This window comes from Odocoileus virginianus, chromosome 9 (assembly GCF_023699985.2).
Source record: "Odocoileus virginianus isolate 20LAN1187 ecotype Illinois chromosome 9, Ovbor_1.2, whole genome shotgun sequence".
Classification (NCBI taxonomy): domain Eukaryota; kingdom Metazoa; phylum Chordata; class Mammalia; order Artiodactyla; family Cervidae; genus Odocoileus; species Odocoileus virginianus.
In genome coordinates this window covers 18,656,689-18,678,326 of record NC_069682.1, presented here as the reverse complement: position 1 = coordinate 18,678,326, position 21,638 = coordinate 18,656,689, and the positions used below count along the sequence as shown (strand labels likewise).

The window sequence follows — 21,638 nt, the reverse complement described above, 5'->3', positions numbered from 1 at the left end:
TACATTGATATGAATTAGCCATGGATTTACATGTACTCCCCATCCCAGTCCCCCCTCCCACTTCCCTTTAATAGAATATCTCCAATAGCATCAGCATATACAAAGAACTCTAGTGATATGAACATGCACCCTTAATTTTACAATTAATATATGATATATACCACTTTGTACATACTTTAAAATTTTCCTTTTGGAAGCCTTTTTATTTTTAAGAAACTTCATTCCAGACTTCACAGGTTTAAGAATTTAAAATTCCCAATGGGATTGGTTTGTTCCTCTGACACCCCACTTAGTAGTTGTTCATTGAAGTTTAAAGTGGTTCTACATAAAAGTTTTGCTGTCTTGTTACTTGGATGCTGTGAGATTACTTTTTATTATGATCAAAAATTTACTATTTAAAAGGTCAGACCTGGACAAAAGCTAGTATAGCTGTCATCAGATCGCCTACAGAGAAAGAAGGTGAAGCTTTTCTCAAGAAGTAGATTATTCTGAGGTATCTGAAACGCTTTTACATTTAATTCTTGTTAGTATCTGGGCTTCCCTGATGGCTCAGCTGGTAAAGAATCCTCTTGCAATAATGGGAGACCTGCATTCCATCCCTGGGTTGGGAAGATCTCCTGGAGAAGGGAAAGGCTACCCACTCCAGTATTCTGGCCTGGAGAATTCCATGGACTGTATAGTTCATGGGGTTGCAGAGTCAGACACAACTGAGCGACTTTCACTATCACTTGTTAGTATATATATACACCTCAACACAATTTTGAAATGTTTGTTTTCCTCTGTACTATTCCATATAGTGCTGGAAACTTGAAGCAAACATCCTGACTTAATTATGTGTCAGTGGGGAAACATTTATCTAGAAACATACTCTTAACCAAATTAAAACACTCCCTTTGGGCAGGGGCCGTTGGCTCCAGACAAATAAACATGGAGTCCATCTTCCACGAAAAACAAGAAGGCTCACTTTGTGCTCAACATTGCTTGAATAACCTACTGCAAGGAGAATACTTCAGCCCTGTGGAATTATCTTCAATTGCACATCAGCTAGATGAGGAAGAGAGGATGAGAATGGCAGAAGGAGGAGTTACTAGTGAAGACTATCGCACATTTTTGCAGTAGCCTTCTGGAAATATGGATGACAGTGGCTTTTTCTCTATTCAAGTTATAAGCAATGCCTTGAAAGTTTGGCGTTTAGAACTAATCCTGTTTAACAGTCCAGAGTACCAGAGACTCAGGATTGATCCCATAAATGAAAGATCATTTATATGCAACTATAAAGAACACTGGTTTACAGTTAGAAAATTAGGAAAACAGTGGTTCAACTTGAATTCTCTTTTGACGGGTCCAGAATTAATATCAGACACATACCTTGCACTTTTCTTGGCTCAGTTACAACAGGAAGGTTACTCTATATTTGTTGTTAAGGGTGATCTGCCAGATTGCGAAGCTGACCAACTTCTACAGATGATCAGGGTCCAACAGATGCATCGACCAAAACTTATTGGAGAAGAATTAGCACAACTTAAAGAACAGAGAGTCCAGAAAACAGATCTAGAACACGTCTTAGAAGTAAATGATGGGACAAGTATGTTAGACGAGGATGAGGAGGACTTGCAGAGGGCTCTGGCACTAAGTTGCCAAGAAATTGACATGGAAGATGAAGAAGCCGATCTCCGCAGGGCCATTCAGCTCAGTATGCAAGGTACTTCCAGAAATAGATGTCAAGATATCCCACAGACATCGGGTTCACATCCTACTTCAGAAGAGCTACAGAAGAGAAGAGAAGCCTACTTTGAAAAGCAGCAGCAACAAGCTCCACCAGGACAGCTTACAAATCTGTGTGAAAAGTCGAGCACAAGTTCTGAAGCACCAGACAGTGATCTAGGAGATTCTATGAGTGAAGAAGACATGCTTCAGGCAGCTGTGACCATGTCTTTAGAAACTGTTAGAAGTAATCTCAAAACAGAAGGAAAAAAGTCATACCTTTCACAAATCATTTAGATATTCAGTCTTTCCAATATTGTCCTGTGTGATTACAGCATAGGGTCCATTTTGGTAATGTGTCAAACAGAACAATTTCCAACAGAGGAAAAAAGACTTAGGTGGTTTGCAAACAAAACAATGAGAGGGTAGAAAAATACATCAGTTGTAGGACTCAAAAATGATCCTCCAAACACTAGCCAAAGAGGCATTCAGCAATTAAAGAAATTTAAAATAGTTAAAAAAACAAAACAAAACAGTCCCTTTGAAATGAATGAGGAAGTCAAGGCAGAAATGGCACTGTTCCCCATTCCACCCACCATAAGTCAGCACAAATAAATTAGTTCATTCTTCTTAAAGCACTTTTGTTTCTTACTTACAATATGTAATTTATATACAAAAGGAATGGCATTTTTATTTTCTTCTCCAAACTCATGGTTTAAATATTAATATATATCATGTTATCAATTGATAAAATGTTCTTTTGCTGTCTTAACACTATATACTGTATTTATTTTCATTTCATACCTCTAATATATTATAGGGATTAATGCTACTTACTATTTCCACATCTTATAACACTGTCAATCTATGTATTATATTGGACATCTATCAAGTCAACATTTTAATCTAATTATTAAGAAAAATTACCCAAATATTTTTAGGTGAATGGATGGACATAGTCAATCATCTTAATGACTTAAATATATAAATCCAACCATTCAAATGAATAAGTGAGTGTTAGTCGGTCAGTCATGTCTGACTCTTTGTGACTCAATGGACTATATAACCCACCAGGCTCCTCTGTCCATGGAATTCTCCAGCAAGAATACTGGAGTGGGTTGCCATTCCCTTCAAATGAATAAAGTATTTGTCTGAAGAGAATAAAGTATATAACATAACCACACTAGCATCTAATTAAAATGGAATAAATCTGTTCTTGACATTATTACATTTTATTAAGAGTGAATGATCTTTATTTAGGACTAAAATCTGAATCAAACTGAAAACAAAGGAGCCTTATTTTATTGATCTAAGAAGATACTGATTAAACTAAGGATTCAGGAATTGGTAAGTACACCAAAGCTTGGAGAAACACTTGGAAGACAAGTTCATGAGTAAAGGCTTAAAAGATACCATTTTAGATTCAAAAAGATATTTCCTTATGAAAAGAATAATTTACTAGGTGTCTAGGTCACTTCTTTTCCATTTCCTTCCTTCCCATCTACCACTCTGTAAAAGCACGAACTAAATAAATCAAAACGTACTTGTTGGAAGAGGCACTGAGAATTCTTTCATGGAGTGATGGGAAGGTAGACAGTTCTTTGTAAGCACAATGTCGTCCAGTGCAATATCACCACGGTGGCCCTTCCCAACTCGGCCTTCAAATTTGAGTTGGAAGTCCTCATCACCAGATAGGGCTAGTTCTTTCCGCTGCCAGAAATTGCCTTGTTCTACAGTGAGGTTAAGCAGGACCTTCGTTTGGTTTGAGACAGATACCTGGATCAAGGTGAGTGCACCAATGCCATGTCCATACATGTGATAGTGAAAAATTATCTGCAACCAAGAACAGAAATGTTATAAATAATTAGTACAATTAATTTCATCTTATTTTCAATTATATCATGTTGTCCTCTCTTTTCTTAACAGATTCTGGGAGGAAAAATGGATCTGTATGTTTTATTGCTTAGTGAATGCTCTATCAATGAATGAAGCTAGTCCAGCCTTAAATCATATGCTGCAAAACATGGAATGTAGTACAGTGAGGACCAAGCAAGAATTTAGTTGAAAAAATGAGCAGTGTTTACTTTCTTTTTGTGACTTATAAAAGTAGGATTCCTCCACAAACTCTTAAAATCTATTCTTGAAGGGATAAAGATATCATTAAAAAGTGCTATATTACATAGAAAGATTTTTCATGATTAAGAAACATCAGGTACTAAAGAAAATCATTTCCCATCTCATGAAACTTAAATCATTTTCTTCGAAACAGCAGAGTACTTGATTGCTTATTCCACCACATTCTTATACTTGAAACACATTTTCAGTTCTACAAGGTCCTCAGGGCTCTACTATACATAGCAAAACCACCAGAATAGCAATTTCTAAATTTTACTTGAAATGTTTTAGAAGAGTAGACTTGAGTTTTACCCCCAAGTAAAAATTAATATGAGTATTTCCAGGGATTAACATCTCAATGTTTCAAATATGGAGTTACCAGATTTTTGGTGACTAAAACACTGATGGAGAAAGTTAGGGGAAATTCTAAAAAAAAAAAGGAGTATGAGTTAGGAATAGCAGGGACTCGGTGGTTTTAAGCTTTTGGCTTGTCATTTTTAGGAGTGAGGGAAAACTAACGGTGCATGATCTTCATGCAGGAAAATAACATTTTAGAAACACTGGTACTCATGGATATTATATTCTAGAAAAGGGAAATGAACGTGCTTAAAGAGTAAAGATTAATTAATTAATTAATTATGATTAAACAATATACATAATGCATACTTTCAAACAGCATCAGGAGGTAAGCTCTGTGAAGTCAATCTATGCAAATTTCCTAGCTGATGAATAATACCCAAACTTCAGCTAATACTCTATGATCCAAAAATGTTATTCTATTGATTAACCCATTAACGTAGGAAAACATGAACTCTGTGACCACCGTGGCCTGTTCTGGGAGGACTGGTCAAACCTGAGTGGCACACAGTGAGAAACAAAAGGTGTCTGATGGGGACTGACATGTTTACACCACTGATGCTCTGTATAAACAGATAACGAATGAGAACCTACCGCCCAGCACATGGAACTCTACCCAGTGCTCTGTAGTGACCTAAATAGGAAGAAAATTTAAAAAGGAGGGGATGTACGTGTATGTAGAGCTGATTCCAGGGGGCTCCCCTGGTGGCTCAGTGGTAAACAATCCACCTGCCAATTCAGGAGACATGGGTTCCATCCCTGGGTTGTGAAGATCCTCTGCAGAAGGAAATGGCAATCCACTCCAATATGTTTGCCTGAGAAATCTCATGGAGAGGAGCCATGGGGCTGCAAAAGAGTCTGACGTGACTTTGCAACTAAATACCAACAGAGCTGATTCACTTCACGTACAGCAGAAAGCTAATGCAACATTGTAAAGCAACTATATTCCATTAAAAATTAATTTTAAAAAAGGGTCTGAGGCCAGTCTGTTGAGCAGTGTCAAAAGGCAAGAAAGGAAACTATCCAACAGGCAATAGCACACGTCTGTCTGAAGCCCCTGCAGTCACACACATGGTCTTCCCAGTATTCTGCCTTGTTTTGTCTTATTTGCACAGAAAGCATAAGGCATATGTTTTATGTCACAGAAATACTTCTGTATCTTCTTGAGGCCATTTTCTGAATGATACCATTGGGTTAACATGCAAACAAACATCTAAACACAAACACTCCATTTTTACAGAGAATACTTGATGACAATGTAACCTAATCACAGGGCAACATGAGCAAATAGGTTTTTATCAAGTACAGATTTTTGTCAAGTACTGAATTCTTTTAAGGAGGCATCTTCACCAGAAATTTCAGTTACTCAGAGGTTTGCTCTCTATACTCATCAGTCTACGTCTGCATACTTCTCTGTATTCCACCCATCCCTCAGAAGGGAGAAAAATCTCCAATTTGGTTTTTTTCTGCCTGAAGGTATTCCACAAGGTCAAGTGACAGAAAGGATTTTCATGAAAATTTGGGAGGTCACTTCTGCTCACCTGATAAACAAATTTTTTATATCTAAGAGTCCCAATCATTTCCAGCATGACTTTTCTTTACTTCTTTGTATACAGTCTATATCATAAATATTCATAAAATGAACCATTCATCATTAATTTTTTGACATTTCTCCTAGGCATACTTCATTATTCTCGCACAGATGTTTAAAACAGTGGGAACTATAGTTCTGGGACCAGGCAAAAATAGAGATAAATGAAACCCTTAGTTACTACAGTATGAAAAGAAAAAATCTATTGAACATTCTTAGAGGAAGTCTAAATAGAAAAGCTAAGAAATCTTCTTTCTGTTGTCTTCCAAATTACTTGATACTTTCTTGAAAATAAAACCCCAGAACACTGGATTTTATATATGCTGTGTCTATATCTATAAATCTGTATATTCATAGACATTCTGAAATGAGAAAATCAGTTCTAGTCTTGGAAAGTTAATTAAAAATTAAACATGAAGTATACAAAATTTCAGTTCGACTTCTTTGCTTTTTTAAAACAAAATTTTTACCAAACTAATTAAAGTTTAATTGTGTATTTTTTCATTACATCCATTAGGGACTGCCGAGTTATGTCTCTCAAACTTTGACCATGTCACTTTCTTGCAGAAAATCTATCAAGTGTGCCTAAAGAGAGAAGAGAGATATTACTCTGAGTGTTAAACTATGAAATCAACTTAAACTGAGCAAGAAAAGCTCCTAAGACAAACTAAAGTTTTAACATGACTGGGCTGGGACAGTGGTAGGATGTGAAGGCTGGTCAGTATAAGACAGAGGAATAAACACCTGTAGTAAATACAGGTTCAGCTGGAGAGCTCATGAGCAAAGATTTAACAAGCCTCCTTCTGGAGTTAAGGCTCTCTGTGTTGTGGAAACAGATATACAAGAATATGACAATATGAAGATAATAAAGATTTAAATCATGCCTCCCAGTTTGATTCTGTGATCAGCTAGCAACTTTCTGGATATAATTTGTTTTCTTTTCAGTGTTCAGACATTGAGGAATACACCAGTCTGAATACATGTGTTCACAGCTTATGGAGACTGTATTTTTTGTCATAAAGGGTACATTTATTCACACATTAACCTCTTATAAAAAGATGCCATGAAGTAATTTCTGAGTGCTTAATTTATATGTAAAGCTAAATTTAGCTTCCAGCCTAGCTGGCTCAAATCCCTTGGGGAATAAAAAAACAGACAATCACACAAATAATAAAGGAAAGTGAAGGACCTTGCAAATGCATAGTCATCATATGAAGATCCAAACAACTCTACTTATATTTTTAACACTCTATAAACATTTTCTTCAAATTTCCACAGGATAATGGCCAAACCATTTTTTCCTAATCTAGAAATTCTACCTTTTAAAGGGTCAACTTCAGTCTTTAATTTTCTGTGAAGATGTCCAACCATTTTATCATTGTGTCAACTATGACTAATATTAGTTCTTGGAAATATTTAACTATATGCTATTTCTCGCTGTTTAATTCTCTTCCTTATGGTGAAATTCCCATAATTCCAATGAGTGCCAAGTTCCTTAAGTGGACACAACTGATATTTTACTTTGTTCTAGATGGCTCAGACAGTAGAGAATCTGCCTGCAATGCAGAGACACATGTTCAATCCCTGGGTTGGGAAGATCACCTGGAGAAGGAAACGGCAACCCAATCCAGTATTCTTGCCTGGAGAATTCCATGGACAGAGGAGTCTGGTGGGTTACAGTCCATGGGGTTGCAAAGAGTCGGACACGACTGAGTGACTAACACTTTCTTTCACTTTCACCCACAATTATGGATAATAACCATGACATTTCCCCAATGGATACCAAGATTCCTTGTCTATGGAACTTATCCATAGGATAAATTCTTCCAACACTTCTAACAAACCTTCCCTTTCATCTTCACTTTCTGCCTCTCACAAAATTCCAAGTTGAGTCCACTCAAATTCACTTTTTGGTCTGGTTCTGTCCATTCTGTTTTCTGTTTTTGACTCTATCAGAAGTTGCTTATAATATTTGTTTTAATTTTTTCTCCATACCTTACAGTTTTTGCTTCTCCTGCTTATGACTGGACTTGAAATTCTGGCTGCCCTCATGGGCTGCTGAGGGAACAAGCTCTTTATAAAGATGTAATGGCCAGATGAATTTCCCAAGGTGTGATCAGCTGCTGGCTCTGTGCCTGTAGCAGGGACATTGCTCGCCTTCGGATTCCAGTCAAAGTCATCATCCTGCTCCTGCTCCCAGGAACAAAGATCAAACTCAAAATCACAGCGCCCACTGGAGGCACCTGGAAAACATTTTCCAATTTACGGTGAAGAGAAAAAGGAAATTAGCAGATAAAGCATGCAATCCAAAATCACATTTTATAAAGCACTCTCATGTCTAGGGACCTTTGAACTTGCTCCTCTCTCTGTCAGGATTCTTTTTTTTTTCCATTTATTTTTATTAGTTGGAGGCTAATTACTTCACAATATTGCAGTGGGTTTTGTCATACACTGACATGAATCAGCCATGGAGTTACATGTATTCCCCATCCCGATCCCCCCTCCCACCTCCCTTTCCACCCGATTCCTCTGGGTCTTCCCAGTGCACCAGGCCCGAGCACTTGTCTCATGCATCCAACCTGGGCTGGTGATCTGTTTCACTATAGATAATATACATGCTGTTCTCTCAAAACATCCCACCCTCGCCTTCTCCCACAGAGTCCAAAAGTCTGTTCTGTACATCTGAGTCTCTTTTTCTATTTTGCATATAGGGTTATCATTACCATCTTTCTAAATTCCATATATATGTGTTAGTATGCTGTAATGTTCTTTATCTTTCTGGCTTACTTCACTCTGTATGATGGGCTCCAGTTTCATCCATCTCATTAGAACTGATTCAAATGAATTATTTTTAATGGCTGAGTAATATTCCATGGTGTATATGTACCACAGCTTCCTTATCCATTCGTCTGCTGTCTGCCAGGATTCTTTCCCAAATGTCCATATGACCTGGCCACTCATTTCTATCAGATCTGTATTTGAATATCACCTTGTCAGTGGATCCTTATTTACTGGTGTATCAAAATCTCCTATACTCAACTCTCTCCTGCTTTACTTCTTTATTTTTATTGTTGGCACTTTCCTAATATATCTTTACCTATTTATTTTATTTTTTTGGTCTTCCCTCACTCATCACTCAGCAGAATGCATGTTTCATGAAGGAGAGAATTTGCTCAGTTTTGTTCATTGTTATTTTCCCACTGCCTGGCAAAAAACTGTTTAATTTGCTGAATAAATAAATGAAATTTAAAAAAGCAAAAAATTATAGTAATCTTATGTAAGCTTTTATATAGAGAATGAATAAACAACAAGGTCCTACTGTATAGCATGAGGATTATATTCAATATTGTATGATAAACTATAATGGCAAAGAATACAAAAAATAATGTGTATATATATGTATAAACTGAATCACCTTGCTGCACAGCAGTAATTAACACAACATTGTAAATCAACTATACTTCAATTAAAAAATACCAAAAAAATTACAGTAATCTTGCCACATCATGCAATATTCAAAACCTAACAATATTATCCTGAAAGAAACATTAAAGTAGAATATTTTAGTTTGTTCCAAATAGATATGTAACAAACTAAAGATGTATATAAGTTTATTTCTTCACCAATCTGATCCCAGGGTCAAAATCCATGGGAAAATGTTAGTATTATACACATTTTCTCCTCCAAACACCTATTTGATCAAAGTAACTTATTTCTTCTCTCTTCTCCTCTTTGCTTCTCAGCTCTTGGTAGGGAATTTAGGAAGTTCATTATTTTTCAACACAGTTTGGCATGGGAAATACTGCCTGAAGCAAAAATTACTCATCATCATAATTATTTTTTTAATGTCTACTCATCTTAGAGATCATAAAATTGTGAAGTGAAAAAAATAAGGTTAACACTGCAATGATTATAATAAGTCACAGAAACTAAATCTGTTATTTAATACCAACTGTCCCTCAGGTATTCTAAAAATATTTATTATGAACATTGCTTAAGTTTTTCTTTCATTTCCAGAACAGTAACAATTATTGAGTTCAACTATGTCCTTGTTGGTTTTCTGCCAAATCTAAGCATCTCTGACAGTTGTCGCTCTTCAGTCACTCTGACATCCAACTCTCCATGACCCCATGGGCTGCAGCACTCCAGGCTTCATTTCTTTTTTTCTTCTCTTTTAAAATACAGGCTATCCTTTTTTTTTTTTTTCTTCTTTTTTTTTGCTTTTTTCTGGTTGCCCTAGAGTCTACATCATACATTTGCAACTAATCCAAGACAACTTTTAAATAACACTATACCACTTCAAGGGTGATGTGAATAGCTTATAATAACAAAATAACCCTAATTCCTCATTTTCATTCCTTGTATTACTGCTGTCATTAATTTCACAAAGATAAGCACACGTATTGGAAAAGAAAATGGCAACCCACTCCAGTATTCCTTCCTGGGAAATCCCATGGACAGAGGATCCTGGTGGGCCTACAGTCCAAGGCGTCACAAAGAATCAGACACAACTTAGCGATTAAACAACAAAACATATGTATATATACACACATACATATATATAGATATACACAAGAAATACATAAGCATATGTAATACATTGTTGCTTTTTATTATTTTGAACAAACTATCTGCTATAAAAAGAAAAAAATGTTTTCTATTTTACCTTCACTTATTGCTCCTCTGATACTCCTTTCTTTATATAGCTCTGAATTTCAGATCATTTTTTTCTCTCAAAAAGTCATTGTAACATTTCTTGCAAGGCAAGTCTACTAGCAACAGATGCTCTTATTGTTTGTCTGAGAAAGTCTATAGCTTCCTCATTTAAAGGATAAATTCGCAGGGTACAGAATTCTACATCAGTTTTTTTTTTTTTTCTTACAACACTTTAAATGTCATTCCACTTTCTTCTATCTTGCACTGTTTCTGCAGAGAAGTTGTATTAATTTTTACCTTTATTTGTATACAAGTAAGGTATTTTTCCCTCTGACTTCCTTCAGAAACTTTACTTTACCTTTGACTTTCCGTAGTGTTAAAAGTTAAGCCCACGTGTAGAGTTTTTGGACATTTATCCAGAATCATATTTCCTGAGCTTCCTGTATCTGTGATTTTTATGTACCATGCTGCTGCTGCTGCTAAGTCACTGCAGTCGTGTCCGACTCTGTGCGACCCCATAGATAGCATAGGTGTGGCAAACTTCTCAGTCATTATTGCTTCAAACATTTCTTCTGTTCCTTTCTTTCTTTTCCTTTAGCTAGTCCCATCAGTCACATCTTTGATAGTTGTCCCAGAGTCCCCCAACATTCTGTTCTGTTTTTCTCAGTCTTCATTCACTTTGCTTTTCAGTTTGGGAGACTTCTATTAATATACCCTCTAGCTCAGATCTCTCCCCTCAGCCACATTCAGGCTACTATTCAATCAATCAAGACACCATTTCTGTTACAGTGTTTTTGATCACCATCATTTCTTTTTGGTCCTTTTTAGGACTTACATCTGTTCTTGCATGCTATCTGTTTTACCTACTAGAGGCCTTAGAATATAAATCATCATTGTTTAAAATTCTTAGTCTGATAATTCCAACATCCCTGCCATGTCTAGTTGTGATGCTTGTTCTGTTTCTTCAGATTGTATTTTTGCCTTTTAGTATGCCTTAGTAATTTTTTCTTGGTAGCCAGACATGATGCACCAGGTAAAAGGAACTGCTATAAGTAGGCCCTGAGATTCCCTGGTGGTTGAGACGGTAAAGAATCTGCCTGCAACACGGGAGACCTGAGTTTGATCCCTCTGTCAGGAAGATCCCCTGGAGAAGGAAATGGCAACCCACTCCTGTGTTCTTGCCTGGAGAATCCCATGGACAGAGGAGCCTGTAAGGCTACAGTCCATGGGGCTGCAAAGAGTCAGATATGACAGACTGACTTCACTTTCACAGAAGCAGGCCTTTAGTAATGTGGTGGTGAGTATGGGGGGAGGGAAAGTGTTCTATGGTCCTATACTTGGGTCTCTTTTAGTGAACCTATGACTCAGGACTGAACTTCACAAGTGTTCTCAGGATTTCTTTCCCCCTCACTTCTTAGGCAGAACAGGATTCCTAGAGGAAGCTAGCATTATTGCCCCTCCCCCTATCAGTTAAGCTCTGATAATACCCCAGCAATACAGGCTCTGGTTAACTAATAATAGCTTCCCCCAATGACAGGACTTGTTAAGAAGAATCAAGTGCTTTGGTGAATTTCAAAATGGTTCCTTTATCCCTCCTCCTGCTGGAAGAAGGAGGGGATTCTTTTTTCTCTAATATGTAATGTGGGAACCTGGCTGAACTTCTGGAGATAAATCTCACAGTACTGGGCAGGGGGTGGGGTGGGGGAGCCCTGTGGCTGTGTTCCCCTATAGTTTTTAACACTCAGGCTTGGCCACATTGAGCCTCCAGCAACTCATCAATATCACTCAGGTTTTCCTACCCTAGCAACTGATTTCTGAAGTGGCTACTGCTTGCGAGTCTCTGCTCTGATAAATTCTGACTCTCTGTACAGACTGTCTATCTTTCCAATCTTGAGGACAGCTTTTGTGCTATGTCCTCCCCTCTCTTATGGAAGCAAGTGAAGTGAGGTGATATTGTCACCCTGCTTATTTAACTTATATGCAGAGTACATAATGAGAAATGCTGGGCTGGAGGAAGCACAAGCTGGAATAAAGATTGCTGGGAGAAACATCAATAACCTCAGATATGCAGATAACACCACCCTTATGGCAGAAAGCAAAGAACTTAAGAGTCTCTTGATGAAAGTGAGAGTGAAAGAACTGGCTTAAAACTCAACATTCAGAAAAGTAAGATCATGGCATCTGGCCCAATCACTTCATGGAAAATAGATGGGGAAACAGTGGAAACAGTGAGAGACTTTATTTCCTTGGGCTCAAAATCACTGCAGATGGTGACTGCAGCCATGAAATTAAAAGATGTGTGCTCCTTAGAAGAAAAGTTATGACCAACCTAGACAGCATATTAAAAAGCAGAAACATTACTTTGCCAACAAAGGTCCGTATAGTCAAAGCTATGGTTTTTCCAGTAGTCATGTATGGATGTGAGAGTTGGACTATAAAGAAAGCTGAATGCTGAAGAATTGATGCTTTTGAACTGTGGTGTTGGAGATTCTTGAGAGTCCCTTGGACTGCAAGGAGATCCAACCAGACCATCCCAAAGGAAATCAGTCCTGAATATTCATTGGAAGGACTGATCTGAAGCTGAAACTCCAATACTTTGGCCATCTGATGTGAAGAACTGACTCATCTGAAAAGACTCTGATGCTGGGAAAGATTGAAGGCAGGAGGAGAAGGGGACAGCAGAGGTTGAGATGGCTGGATGGCATCAATGACTTAGTGGACATGAGTTTGAGTAAACTGCAGGAGTTGGTGATGGATAGGGAGGCCTGGCGTGCTGCAGTCCATGGGGTCGCAAAAAGTCGGACACGACTGAGTGACTGAACTGAAGTGAAAGTTGCTCAGTAGTGTCCAACTCTTGGCAACACCATGGACTATATAGTCCATAGAATTCTCCAGACCAGAATACTGGGGTGGGTAGTCTTTCTCTTCGCCAGGAGATCTTCCCAACCCAGGGATCGAATCCAGGTTTCCCGCATTGAAGGCAGATTCTTTACCAGCTGAGACACAAGGGAAGCCCAAGAATACTGGAGTGGGTGGCTTATCCCTTCTCCAGGGAATCTTCCTGACCCAGGAATTGAACCGGGTCTCCTGCATTGCAGGCAGATTATTTACCAACTGAGCTATTGGGGAAGCCCTATGGATGCAACAAGAGTTGTTCATTTTTCAGTCTGTTCATACTTTTACTTGTAATTAAGACAGTAGGTTGCTGGCAATTTCTGAGCTCCTCACATACAGAACCAGATAGTGGGAATTGCACTAACACCTTTTTACAATTCTGCTGCTAAATGATAAAGAAGGCTGACACCGAAGAATTGATGCTTTTGAACTGTGGTGCTGCAAAAGACTCTTGAGAGTCCCTTGGACAGCAAGGAGATCAAACCAGTCAATTCTAAAGGAAATCAACTCTGAATATTCATTGGAAGGGCTGATGCTGAAGCTGAAGCTCCAATACTTTGGCCACCTAATGCGAAGAGCCAACTTGTTAGAAAAGACCCTAATGCTGGGAAAAACTGAAGGCAGGAGAAGAAGGAGATGACAGATGGTTGGATGGCATCACCAACTCAATGGACATGAGTTTGAGCAAACTCCAGGAGACAGTGAAGGACAGGGAAGCTTGATGTGCTGCTGACCATGGGGTCGCAAGAGTCGGACACGACTGAGCAACTGTACAACAACAACGTAATAGGTTGTCAGCAATTTCTGAGCTCCTCACATACAGAACCTGATACTGGGAATACACAAACAGCTTTTTACGATTCTTCCGGTAAATGATAACACTAACAATGTTAGTAAAGATGTTATAAAACTGAGAACGTATTACTAAGTGCAATATCTTATAAACATATGTTTAGGACACTTTTCACATTATTTAAATTAAATTCATATGCTGTAGCATAAAACCAATGAGTGATTAATTGGACAATAAGAAAATGTATTGTTTATAATTACTTGTCAACAGTACTTCTTTATTAAGTCCTATGTGAAAATTACAAAGTGAAAGCGAAAATCTAAGATCATAATTATATGTAAGCTGATGTTCAAAACTAAAAATACTTGAGAAGAAGGTAAGTTGCAACATGTCAAGGTATATTTAGACAAAGATTTTTCTCTTAAAGACAGCACATTTGAACAACTGCTCAAATATATTTAGGTGATTTTATCAAAATGAGAGTAGGAATGATTCTGCTGCCAAAACTCTCAGCAAAGAGGAGGGCAGGTCAATATCCTGGCAGAAATCACTGAAATTCCTAGATGAACAATCTATTTTATTACATGGGATTCTTTAAGAACTTCCAAGGCATCTAAACTGTGTTTTTTTTTAGGGAATTCCCTGACAGTCCAGTGGTTAGGGCTCAGTACTTTCATTGCTGGGGCCGTTCAATCCTCAGGGAATAAGATCACACGAGCGACACAGCACAGTCAAAGAAATAAAACACATCTTTAAAAAAAAACTTTTTTTATTTATGGAGGTATTCTTACTGTTAACACAGGTCAGATAAAAGTTTTAGTTCAGAATACTAAAGTTCTCCCAGGTATTCTCTCAAAGGACTAAGAAGTAAATCTCACTAAAATAATAATGAACCCCAACTCACTGTCTTGTTTATAACCTGAACTCTTGTCTTGGTTAAGAATATAAATGAAGTAACTAATTCAGTTGCCCTTACATTAGAAAATTTAGCAACCCATGAGGACCAGATTTCCATATGGACCAGCATCTAAAACTGCCACTTGTATAAGGAAATGATGTGCATTGCTAAAGACAGATTTGTTTAAAAAAAAAAAACAAATAAAATACTGCTACATGAATCTCTATAATGTAAATCATATTTCTGCTTTTGATACTTACTATAGGTTTGAAGATGTTTCCTTAGAAAGTTTAATTCTAAAATGTTGGTGGAGAAAACACAAGCAGGCCTAAAAGCTGTTTGAATTTCACATCACTATGGTAAGGAGGAGCAACTCATCCTTTCATTTTCTACTATTTCCCATCGGTGCCAGGTGAGACAAGCAACAAATAGTCTTCTGTGCAGATGCCAATTCCTGGCATTTCATGGGGCAATTAATGTCAGTGCCAAGCAGGTGTGCCCTCAGGAGGAACATGTTCATCTTTGTCTACAGCTGTGTCATCCATCAAACTGTTTTTCCCTTTCAAAATGCTATTATTTTTCCACGGATCAATATCCTTATAAGTGTAAAATATCAGTTTCATTTAAAATGTGCATAGTTTTGAAAGAACATGCCTTGTAAGATCTTACCATCAAATCTCTAAAATTAAAATAGCATTATATTCATTTGTCCCCTTCATATACATTTTAATTATTTTAAATTGAAGTATAGTTGCTGTACAATATGTTACAGGTGTACAATATAGTGATTCAAAAATTTCAAAGGTTATACTCCATTTATAGTTATTATAAAATATTGGGTGTTTTCCATGTGTTGCATAATATATCCTTGGAGCTTATATTATACATAGTAGTTTGTACTTCTTAATTCCTAACCCATATATTACCTATATTACCTCTCCCCTCCTGCCTCTTCTCCCTACTGGTAATAACTAGGTTATTCTCTGTATCTGTGAGTCTGCTTCTTTTTTGTATTATTCACTAATTTGTTGTGTTTTTTAGAATTCACATGTAAGTTATATCATAGAGATTTGTCTTTCTCTGACTTATTTCATTTAGCATAATCCCACCAAGTCCATCCATATTGTTGCAAATGGCAAAATCTCATTCTTTTTATGGCTGAGTGATATTATAATGTATGTATGTGTACACATACACACACACACACCACCTTCTTCATCCATTCATCTGTTGATGGAGACTTAGGTTGCTTCCATATCTTGGCAATTGTAAATAATGCTGCTATGAATATTGAGGTGCATGTATTCTTTGGAATGAGTATTTATTGAGCACATTCTATCAATAAAGCACATTTAAGAAAATGGGAAACAGCCTGGAAACAGGGCTCTATTGAACATATGTCCACATGTCCATCAGAACATATCAGGGCCTGAGCATTTTCTTTATACATATTATTATGCTTAATTCCCACGTCTCTGTATAATAGTTATTATGCTTATTTTGGTCAAAGAGAAAGCTAGAGTTCAAGTTAAAATACTTTGCTTAGTATTATCCAGTAAGTAGCAGAACTATGAGTTTAAGAATAATATGATACAACCCCTTGAACCAGTATTCCGCATTATAATGAGGCACACAGTGGCTGGGGGTAGAGGCTGAAAAAAAAAAAAAAATAATGCAGGGTAAGAAAATACATGTGTCTATAAGGAAATGCTCCAGGAGATTTCTTCTCTAGGGTAGGGAGCTCCATGAAGATGGCAGTCATCCAGTTTGGCTTGATTCTTCTTGAGGTGGCAAGACATCGTTCAGCATTCTTTAACTCTGTTCATCTGAATTATGAAAGTTATCAATTTGCTGCACAAAGGAAGGTACACTCTTCACAGTTGCCAAGAGACATAATATGATCAATCTTACAAGTCATATCGCTCACTGAGAGATTTCAAAATACACTAGCATATTAAAAGCTCCATGAATTCCCACAATATAGAAACTCTATACAATGAAGTCTATTCCCAACTTATTTAACTAAGGAAACTTTTTACTTGCTTATTTAGAACTATGAACAACTTTAGAATACTACACTGCTGATAATGCACACAGCAAGGTTCACAAATCCTAATTAAGAACAAACCAGCTAGAAAAATGGTACAGATGAACCTATTTACAAAGCAGAAATAGAGATACAGATGTAGAGAACAAAAATATGGACAAAGGGGGGAAAAAGGGGGCCAGATGAGTTGGGGTTGACATATATACACAACAGTATATAAAATAGGTAACTAATGAGAACCTACTGCATAGAACAGGAAACTCTATTCAATGCTCTATGGTGACCTAAATGGGAAGGAAGTTCAACAAAAGGGATATACGTATATATACAGCGGATTTGCTTTGCTGATGACACCACCCTTATGGCAGAAAGTGAAGAAGAACTAAAGAGCCTCTTGATGGAAGTGAAAGGGGAGAGTGAAAAAGTTGGCTTAAAGCTCAACATTCAGAAAACTAAGATCATGGCATCTGGTCCCATTACTTCATTGCAAATAGATGGGGAAAAAATGGAAACAGTGACAGACTTCATTTTTTTGGACTCCAAAATCACTGCAGATGGTGGGCTTCAGCCATGAAATTAAAAGAGACTTACTCCTTGGAGGAACTGTGACCAACCTAGACAACATATTAAAAAGCTTTGCTAACAAAGGTCTGTCTAGTCAAAGCTATGATTTTTCTAGTAGTCATGTATGGATGTCAGAGTTGGACTATAAAGAAAGCTGAGTGCCAAAGAAGTAATGCTTCTGAACTGTGGTGTTAGAGAAGACTCTTGAGAGTCCCTTGGATTGCAAGGAGATCCAACCAGTCCATCCTAAAGGAGGTCAGTCCTGAATATTCACTGGAAGGACTGATGCTGAAGCTGAAACTCCAATACTTTGGTCATCTGATGTGAAGAACTGACTCACTGGAAAAGACCCTGATTCTGGGAGCGATTGAAGGCAGAAGGGGATGACAGAGGCTGAAATGGTTGGATGGCGTCACCGACTTGATGGACATGAGATTGAGTAAACTCTGGGAGTTGGTGATGGACAGGGAAGTCTGACATGCTGCAGTCCATAGGGTCGCAAAGAGTCAGAAAGGACTGAGCAACTGAACTGAACTGATAAAATTATACTATAACAATTTTTTCAAAAAACTAGCAAAAAGCAAACTTAAAGAAGTTAGTTTCCACCTGTTCTGAGTGGGGCACTTTCCTTGAAGAATTGTATTTGTTTCTTAGGGCTGCTGTAACAAAGTACAACAAAGGTGGTGGTTTTAAACAACAGAAATTGACTCAGTTTCTCAGGTTAAAGATCTGAAATCAAGGTGTCGGCGGCACCAGGCCCTGTCTATTGGCCCTAGGGGCGTATCCTTTCTTTCGTCTTCGTAAATACACAGGTAGTTACTGGCAATCTGAGCATGCCTTGTCTTGTCCACACCACTCCACTCACATGGCATTCACCCTGTGTGTTATCACATCATCTTCCCTCTGGGGGTCCCTGTTCCTATTTCTCTCTTCTTATAGGGACAGCAATCACAGGATTCGAGCCCCCCTAATCCAGTATGACTTCATTTTAATTCGCTACATCTGCACAGACTCTGTTTCCACATCAGGTCGCATTCATAGGTTCTAATCGGAATTTAAAGGGAAACACTATACTACCTAATACGGAAACGTTTACAGGTTTTAAAGCACAACACCATATCACTGGAAAATAATCACAAATTGCTAAGACAGAAGATCTTAAAAATTCTCCTCACACACACATACAAAATGAGTAACTATGTATGGGATTGGATATTAAGTAGACTTAACATGGTGATCATTTTGCAATACATACTTTATACTGAATCATTATGTTGGACACCTGAAACATAATATTATATGCTAATTATAATTCAATAAAAAGAAAATATAATTTGATGTTTCCGTATTTCATTTTATGTCCTACCATATTAAGCAGAATCACAAAGAGTACAAATAATAATATCAGTAATGGATATTCTTGACATGATCTTGGTTTTACTGGGAATATTTCTACTGTTTCCATCTTTAATTTGATAGGCCATTTTTAACTTGTTAAAGGAACACCATTCTGTATATGTTATAAGAAATGGTTGTTAAATTTCAGAGAATATTTTCAGCACCTATCAGTTTACTGTGACAGTTTTCAGTGCCTTGGTTACATTAACAGTCTGCTACATTAAAACATTTTTAAAATGTAAGATTCTCATCTCAGTGTATATGGTTGTTACTGAATTTAGTTTGCTGGTGTTTTAAGTTTTGCACATTTATATTCACAAGGAGGTTTAACTTTCGTTTTCTTTTCTAATTTCCGGAGTCTTCATTATCAGTGATGTATTAGCTTCATAAAATAAATTCTATCATTTCATATGGTTGGAATAGTTTCTTTGGGCATTATCAATTCATTAAAAACTCAGCAGTAACTATCCCAGGAGACAATATTGGAGGACATTTGTTGATAACTTTATTTGATAGTTAATGGTCTAGTCAGGTTTTCTGCTTCATTAGTTTAATTTTGGTCATTTTTCTGTGAAAAAACTAACCATTTCACTAACATTTTCAAACTAGCACAGTTATTAGTTTCCATATGCTTATTAATTTCCCTTAAGCAAACCTACACTTGTATGTGTTTTTCCTTTTTTAAAATTAAAAAAATGGTGTTTTGTCTACTTTTAAAAATTACATATTCTTGTATTTATCGCTTGAATTGGTTTTGTTTCCAAGTTAGTATTTCTTTCTCTTGATTGTCTTAATATGATGCTATTCTTTGCAATATTTTATTTTGAAATAATTTCAAGCTTGTAGAAAAGTTATAAGAATTGTATAAGTATTTTCTGTCTACTCTTTAACTTAATTATCACATATCTGCATTTCCCCATTTGTTCTATCTATACATGCATATGCATATCTATATAAGAATTTTCAGAAAAATCTGAAAATAACAGAGATATAGCATCACTTTATCAATATTTTCATGTGTCTTTCTTATAAACAAAGATGTTTTCTTACATAACCACAGAAAAATCACAAAACCAGAAAATGTAACACTAATACTAATATCTAATGCACAGTTCATATTTCAACTTGTCAATTATCCTGCCTAAGTCCTTTATAATTATCATTCTCCTTGGTTCAAAATCTGATCCAAGTTAGATCACACATTGTATTAAGTTGTCATGAACTTTTATTTTCTTATCTACAAGAGTTTTTCATCCTTTCTTTTTTTTCTTTTGTCTGGCTATGTTACATGAGGCCAGGCCAGTTATTTTAGCAAGCTCTTGACTTCAGGTTTGTCTGAGGAATCCTGGTGATTAGATTCAGATTATGAATTTTAGCAGAAATACACCTGAAGTTTCATTCAGCCATGAAATTAAAAATTGCCTGCTCATTGGAAGGAAAGCTATGACAAACCTAGACAGCATATTAAAAAGCAAAGACATCACTTTGCTGACAAAGGTCTGTATAGTCAAAGCTATGGTTTTCCCAGCAGTCATGTATGGACGTGAGAGTTGGACCACAAAGAAGGCTGAGCGGTGTTGCGGTGTTGGAGAAGACTCTTGAGAGGCCCTTGGGCTGCAAGGAGATCAAACCAGTCAATCCTACAGGAAATCAATACTGAATATTCATTGGAAGGACTGATGTTTAAGTACCAATACTTTGGCCACCTGATGTGAAGAGCCGACTCACTGGAAAACCCCCTGATACTGGGAAAGATTGAAGGCAAAGGGTGGAGGTGGGTGGGGGTGCAGAGGATGAGACAGTCAGATAGCATCACCTACCAAATGGAAATGAATATAGCAAACTTGGGAAATAGTGGAGGACAGAGAAGCCTGGTGTGCTGCAGTCCACGGGTTGGCAAAGAATCAGACACTACTTAGTGACTGAACAAGTGTGAAGGATATATAATCTATTGATCTATATGATCAATACATACAATATTAACTGTATAAATTAACTGAACTTTATATAGCATCAATGAATAGGTAGAAATCAAACTTTTAAATATAATTCTATTTGTAATCCTTTAAAAGTGAAATGCTTAGGTACAAATCTTATAAAATATGTACAGGACTTATAAGCTGAAAACTACAAAACATGGGTGAAAGAAATCTAAGTCTTAATAATGGAGAGAGACAAACGGCTCATGCATTGGAACACTCATCCTATTAAAAGTCTTATTTCTCCCAAACTGATATATGTGTTTAATAAAATTCTTATCAAAATTATTTCACTTTTGTTAGATATATAGATGATTTTTTTTTAATGCAAAAGCAAAGCCGAAGAAACTGGAATAACTGATGCTATTTAGTTGAAAAAGAAAAATAACATAGAAGGACTTGCTCCACCTAATTTCAGGACTTATGATAAAGCTTTAGTTCCTAAGACCATGTGGAATTGATGATGGAACAGACACAGGGATCAACGAAACAGAATAGAGAACTCAAAAATAGTTTCACACAAGTACAACCAATTAACATTTGACAAATATGCAAATACAGTTATAGGAAGGGAGGTCAGTTTTGTTAATGATGATGAAGCAACTGGATAACTATTTGCAAAAAATTAAAAATCTGCCCTA

At 36.9% G+C, this 21,638-nt stretch overlaps 2 protein-coding genes across 2 annotated transcripts in view; one reads left to right on the top strand and one right to left on the bottom strand.

The window, feature by feature from the left end:
* MALRD1 (MAM and LDL receptor class A domain containing 1) overlaps positions 1-21,638 on the bottom strand; it is a 518,391-nt gene that overhangs the window by 289,032 nt on the left and 207,721 nt on the right. The window contains exons 26-27 of the mRNA XM_020872693.2: positions 7,763-8,010; positions 3,249-3,537 (exon numbers count right to left, since the gene is read on the bottom strand). Of these exons, the coding sequence (XP_020728352.2) occupies positions 3,249-3,537; positions 7,763-8,010 (537 nt within the window). The remainder of the gene's footprint in view (positions 1-3,248; positions 3,538-7,762; positions 8,011-21,638) is intronic.
* Positions 904-2,237, top strand: LOC110124220 (ataxin-3-like). Its single transcript, XM_070471833.1, has one exon. It carries the CDS (start codon positions 1,132-1,134, stop codon positions 1,999-2,001), a length of 870 nt encoding a protein of 289 aa, XP_070327934.1. The 5' UTR covers positions 904-1,131; the 3' UTR covers positions 2,002-2,237.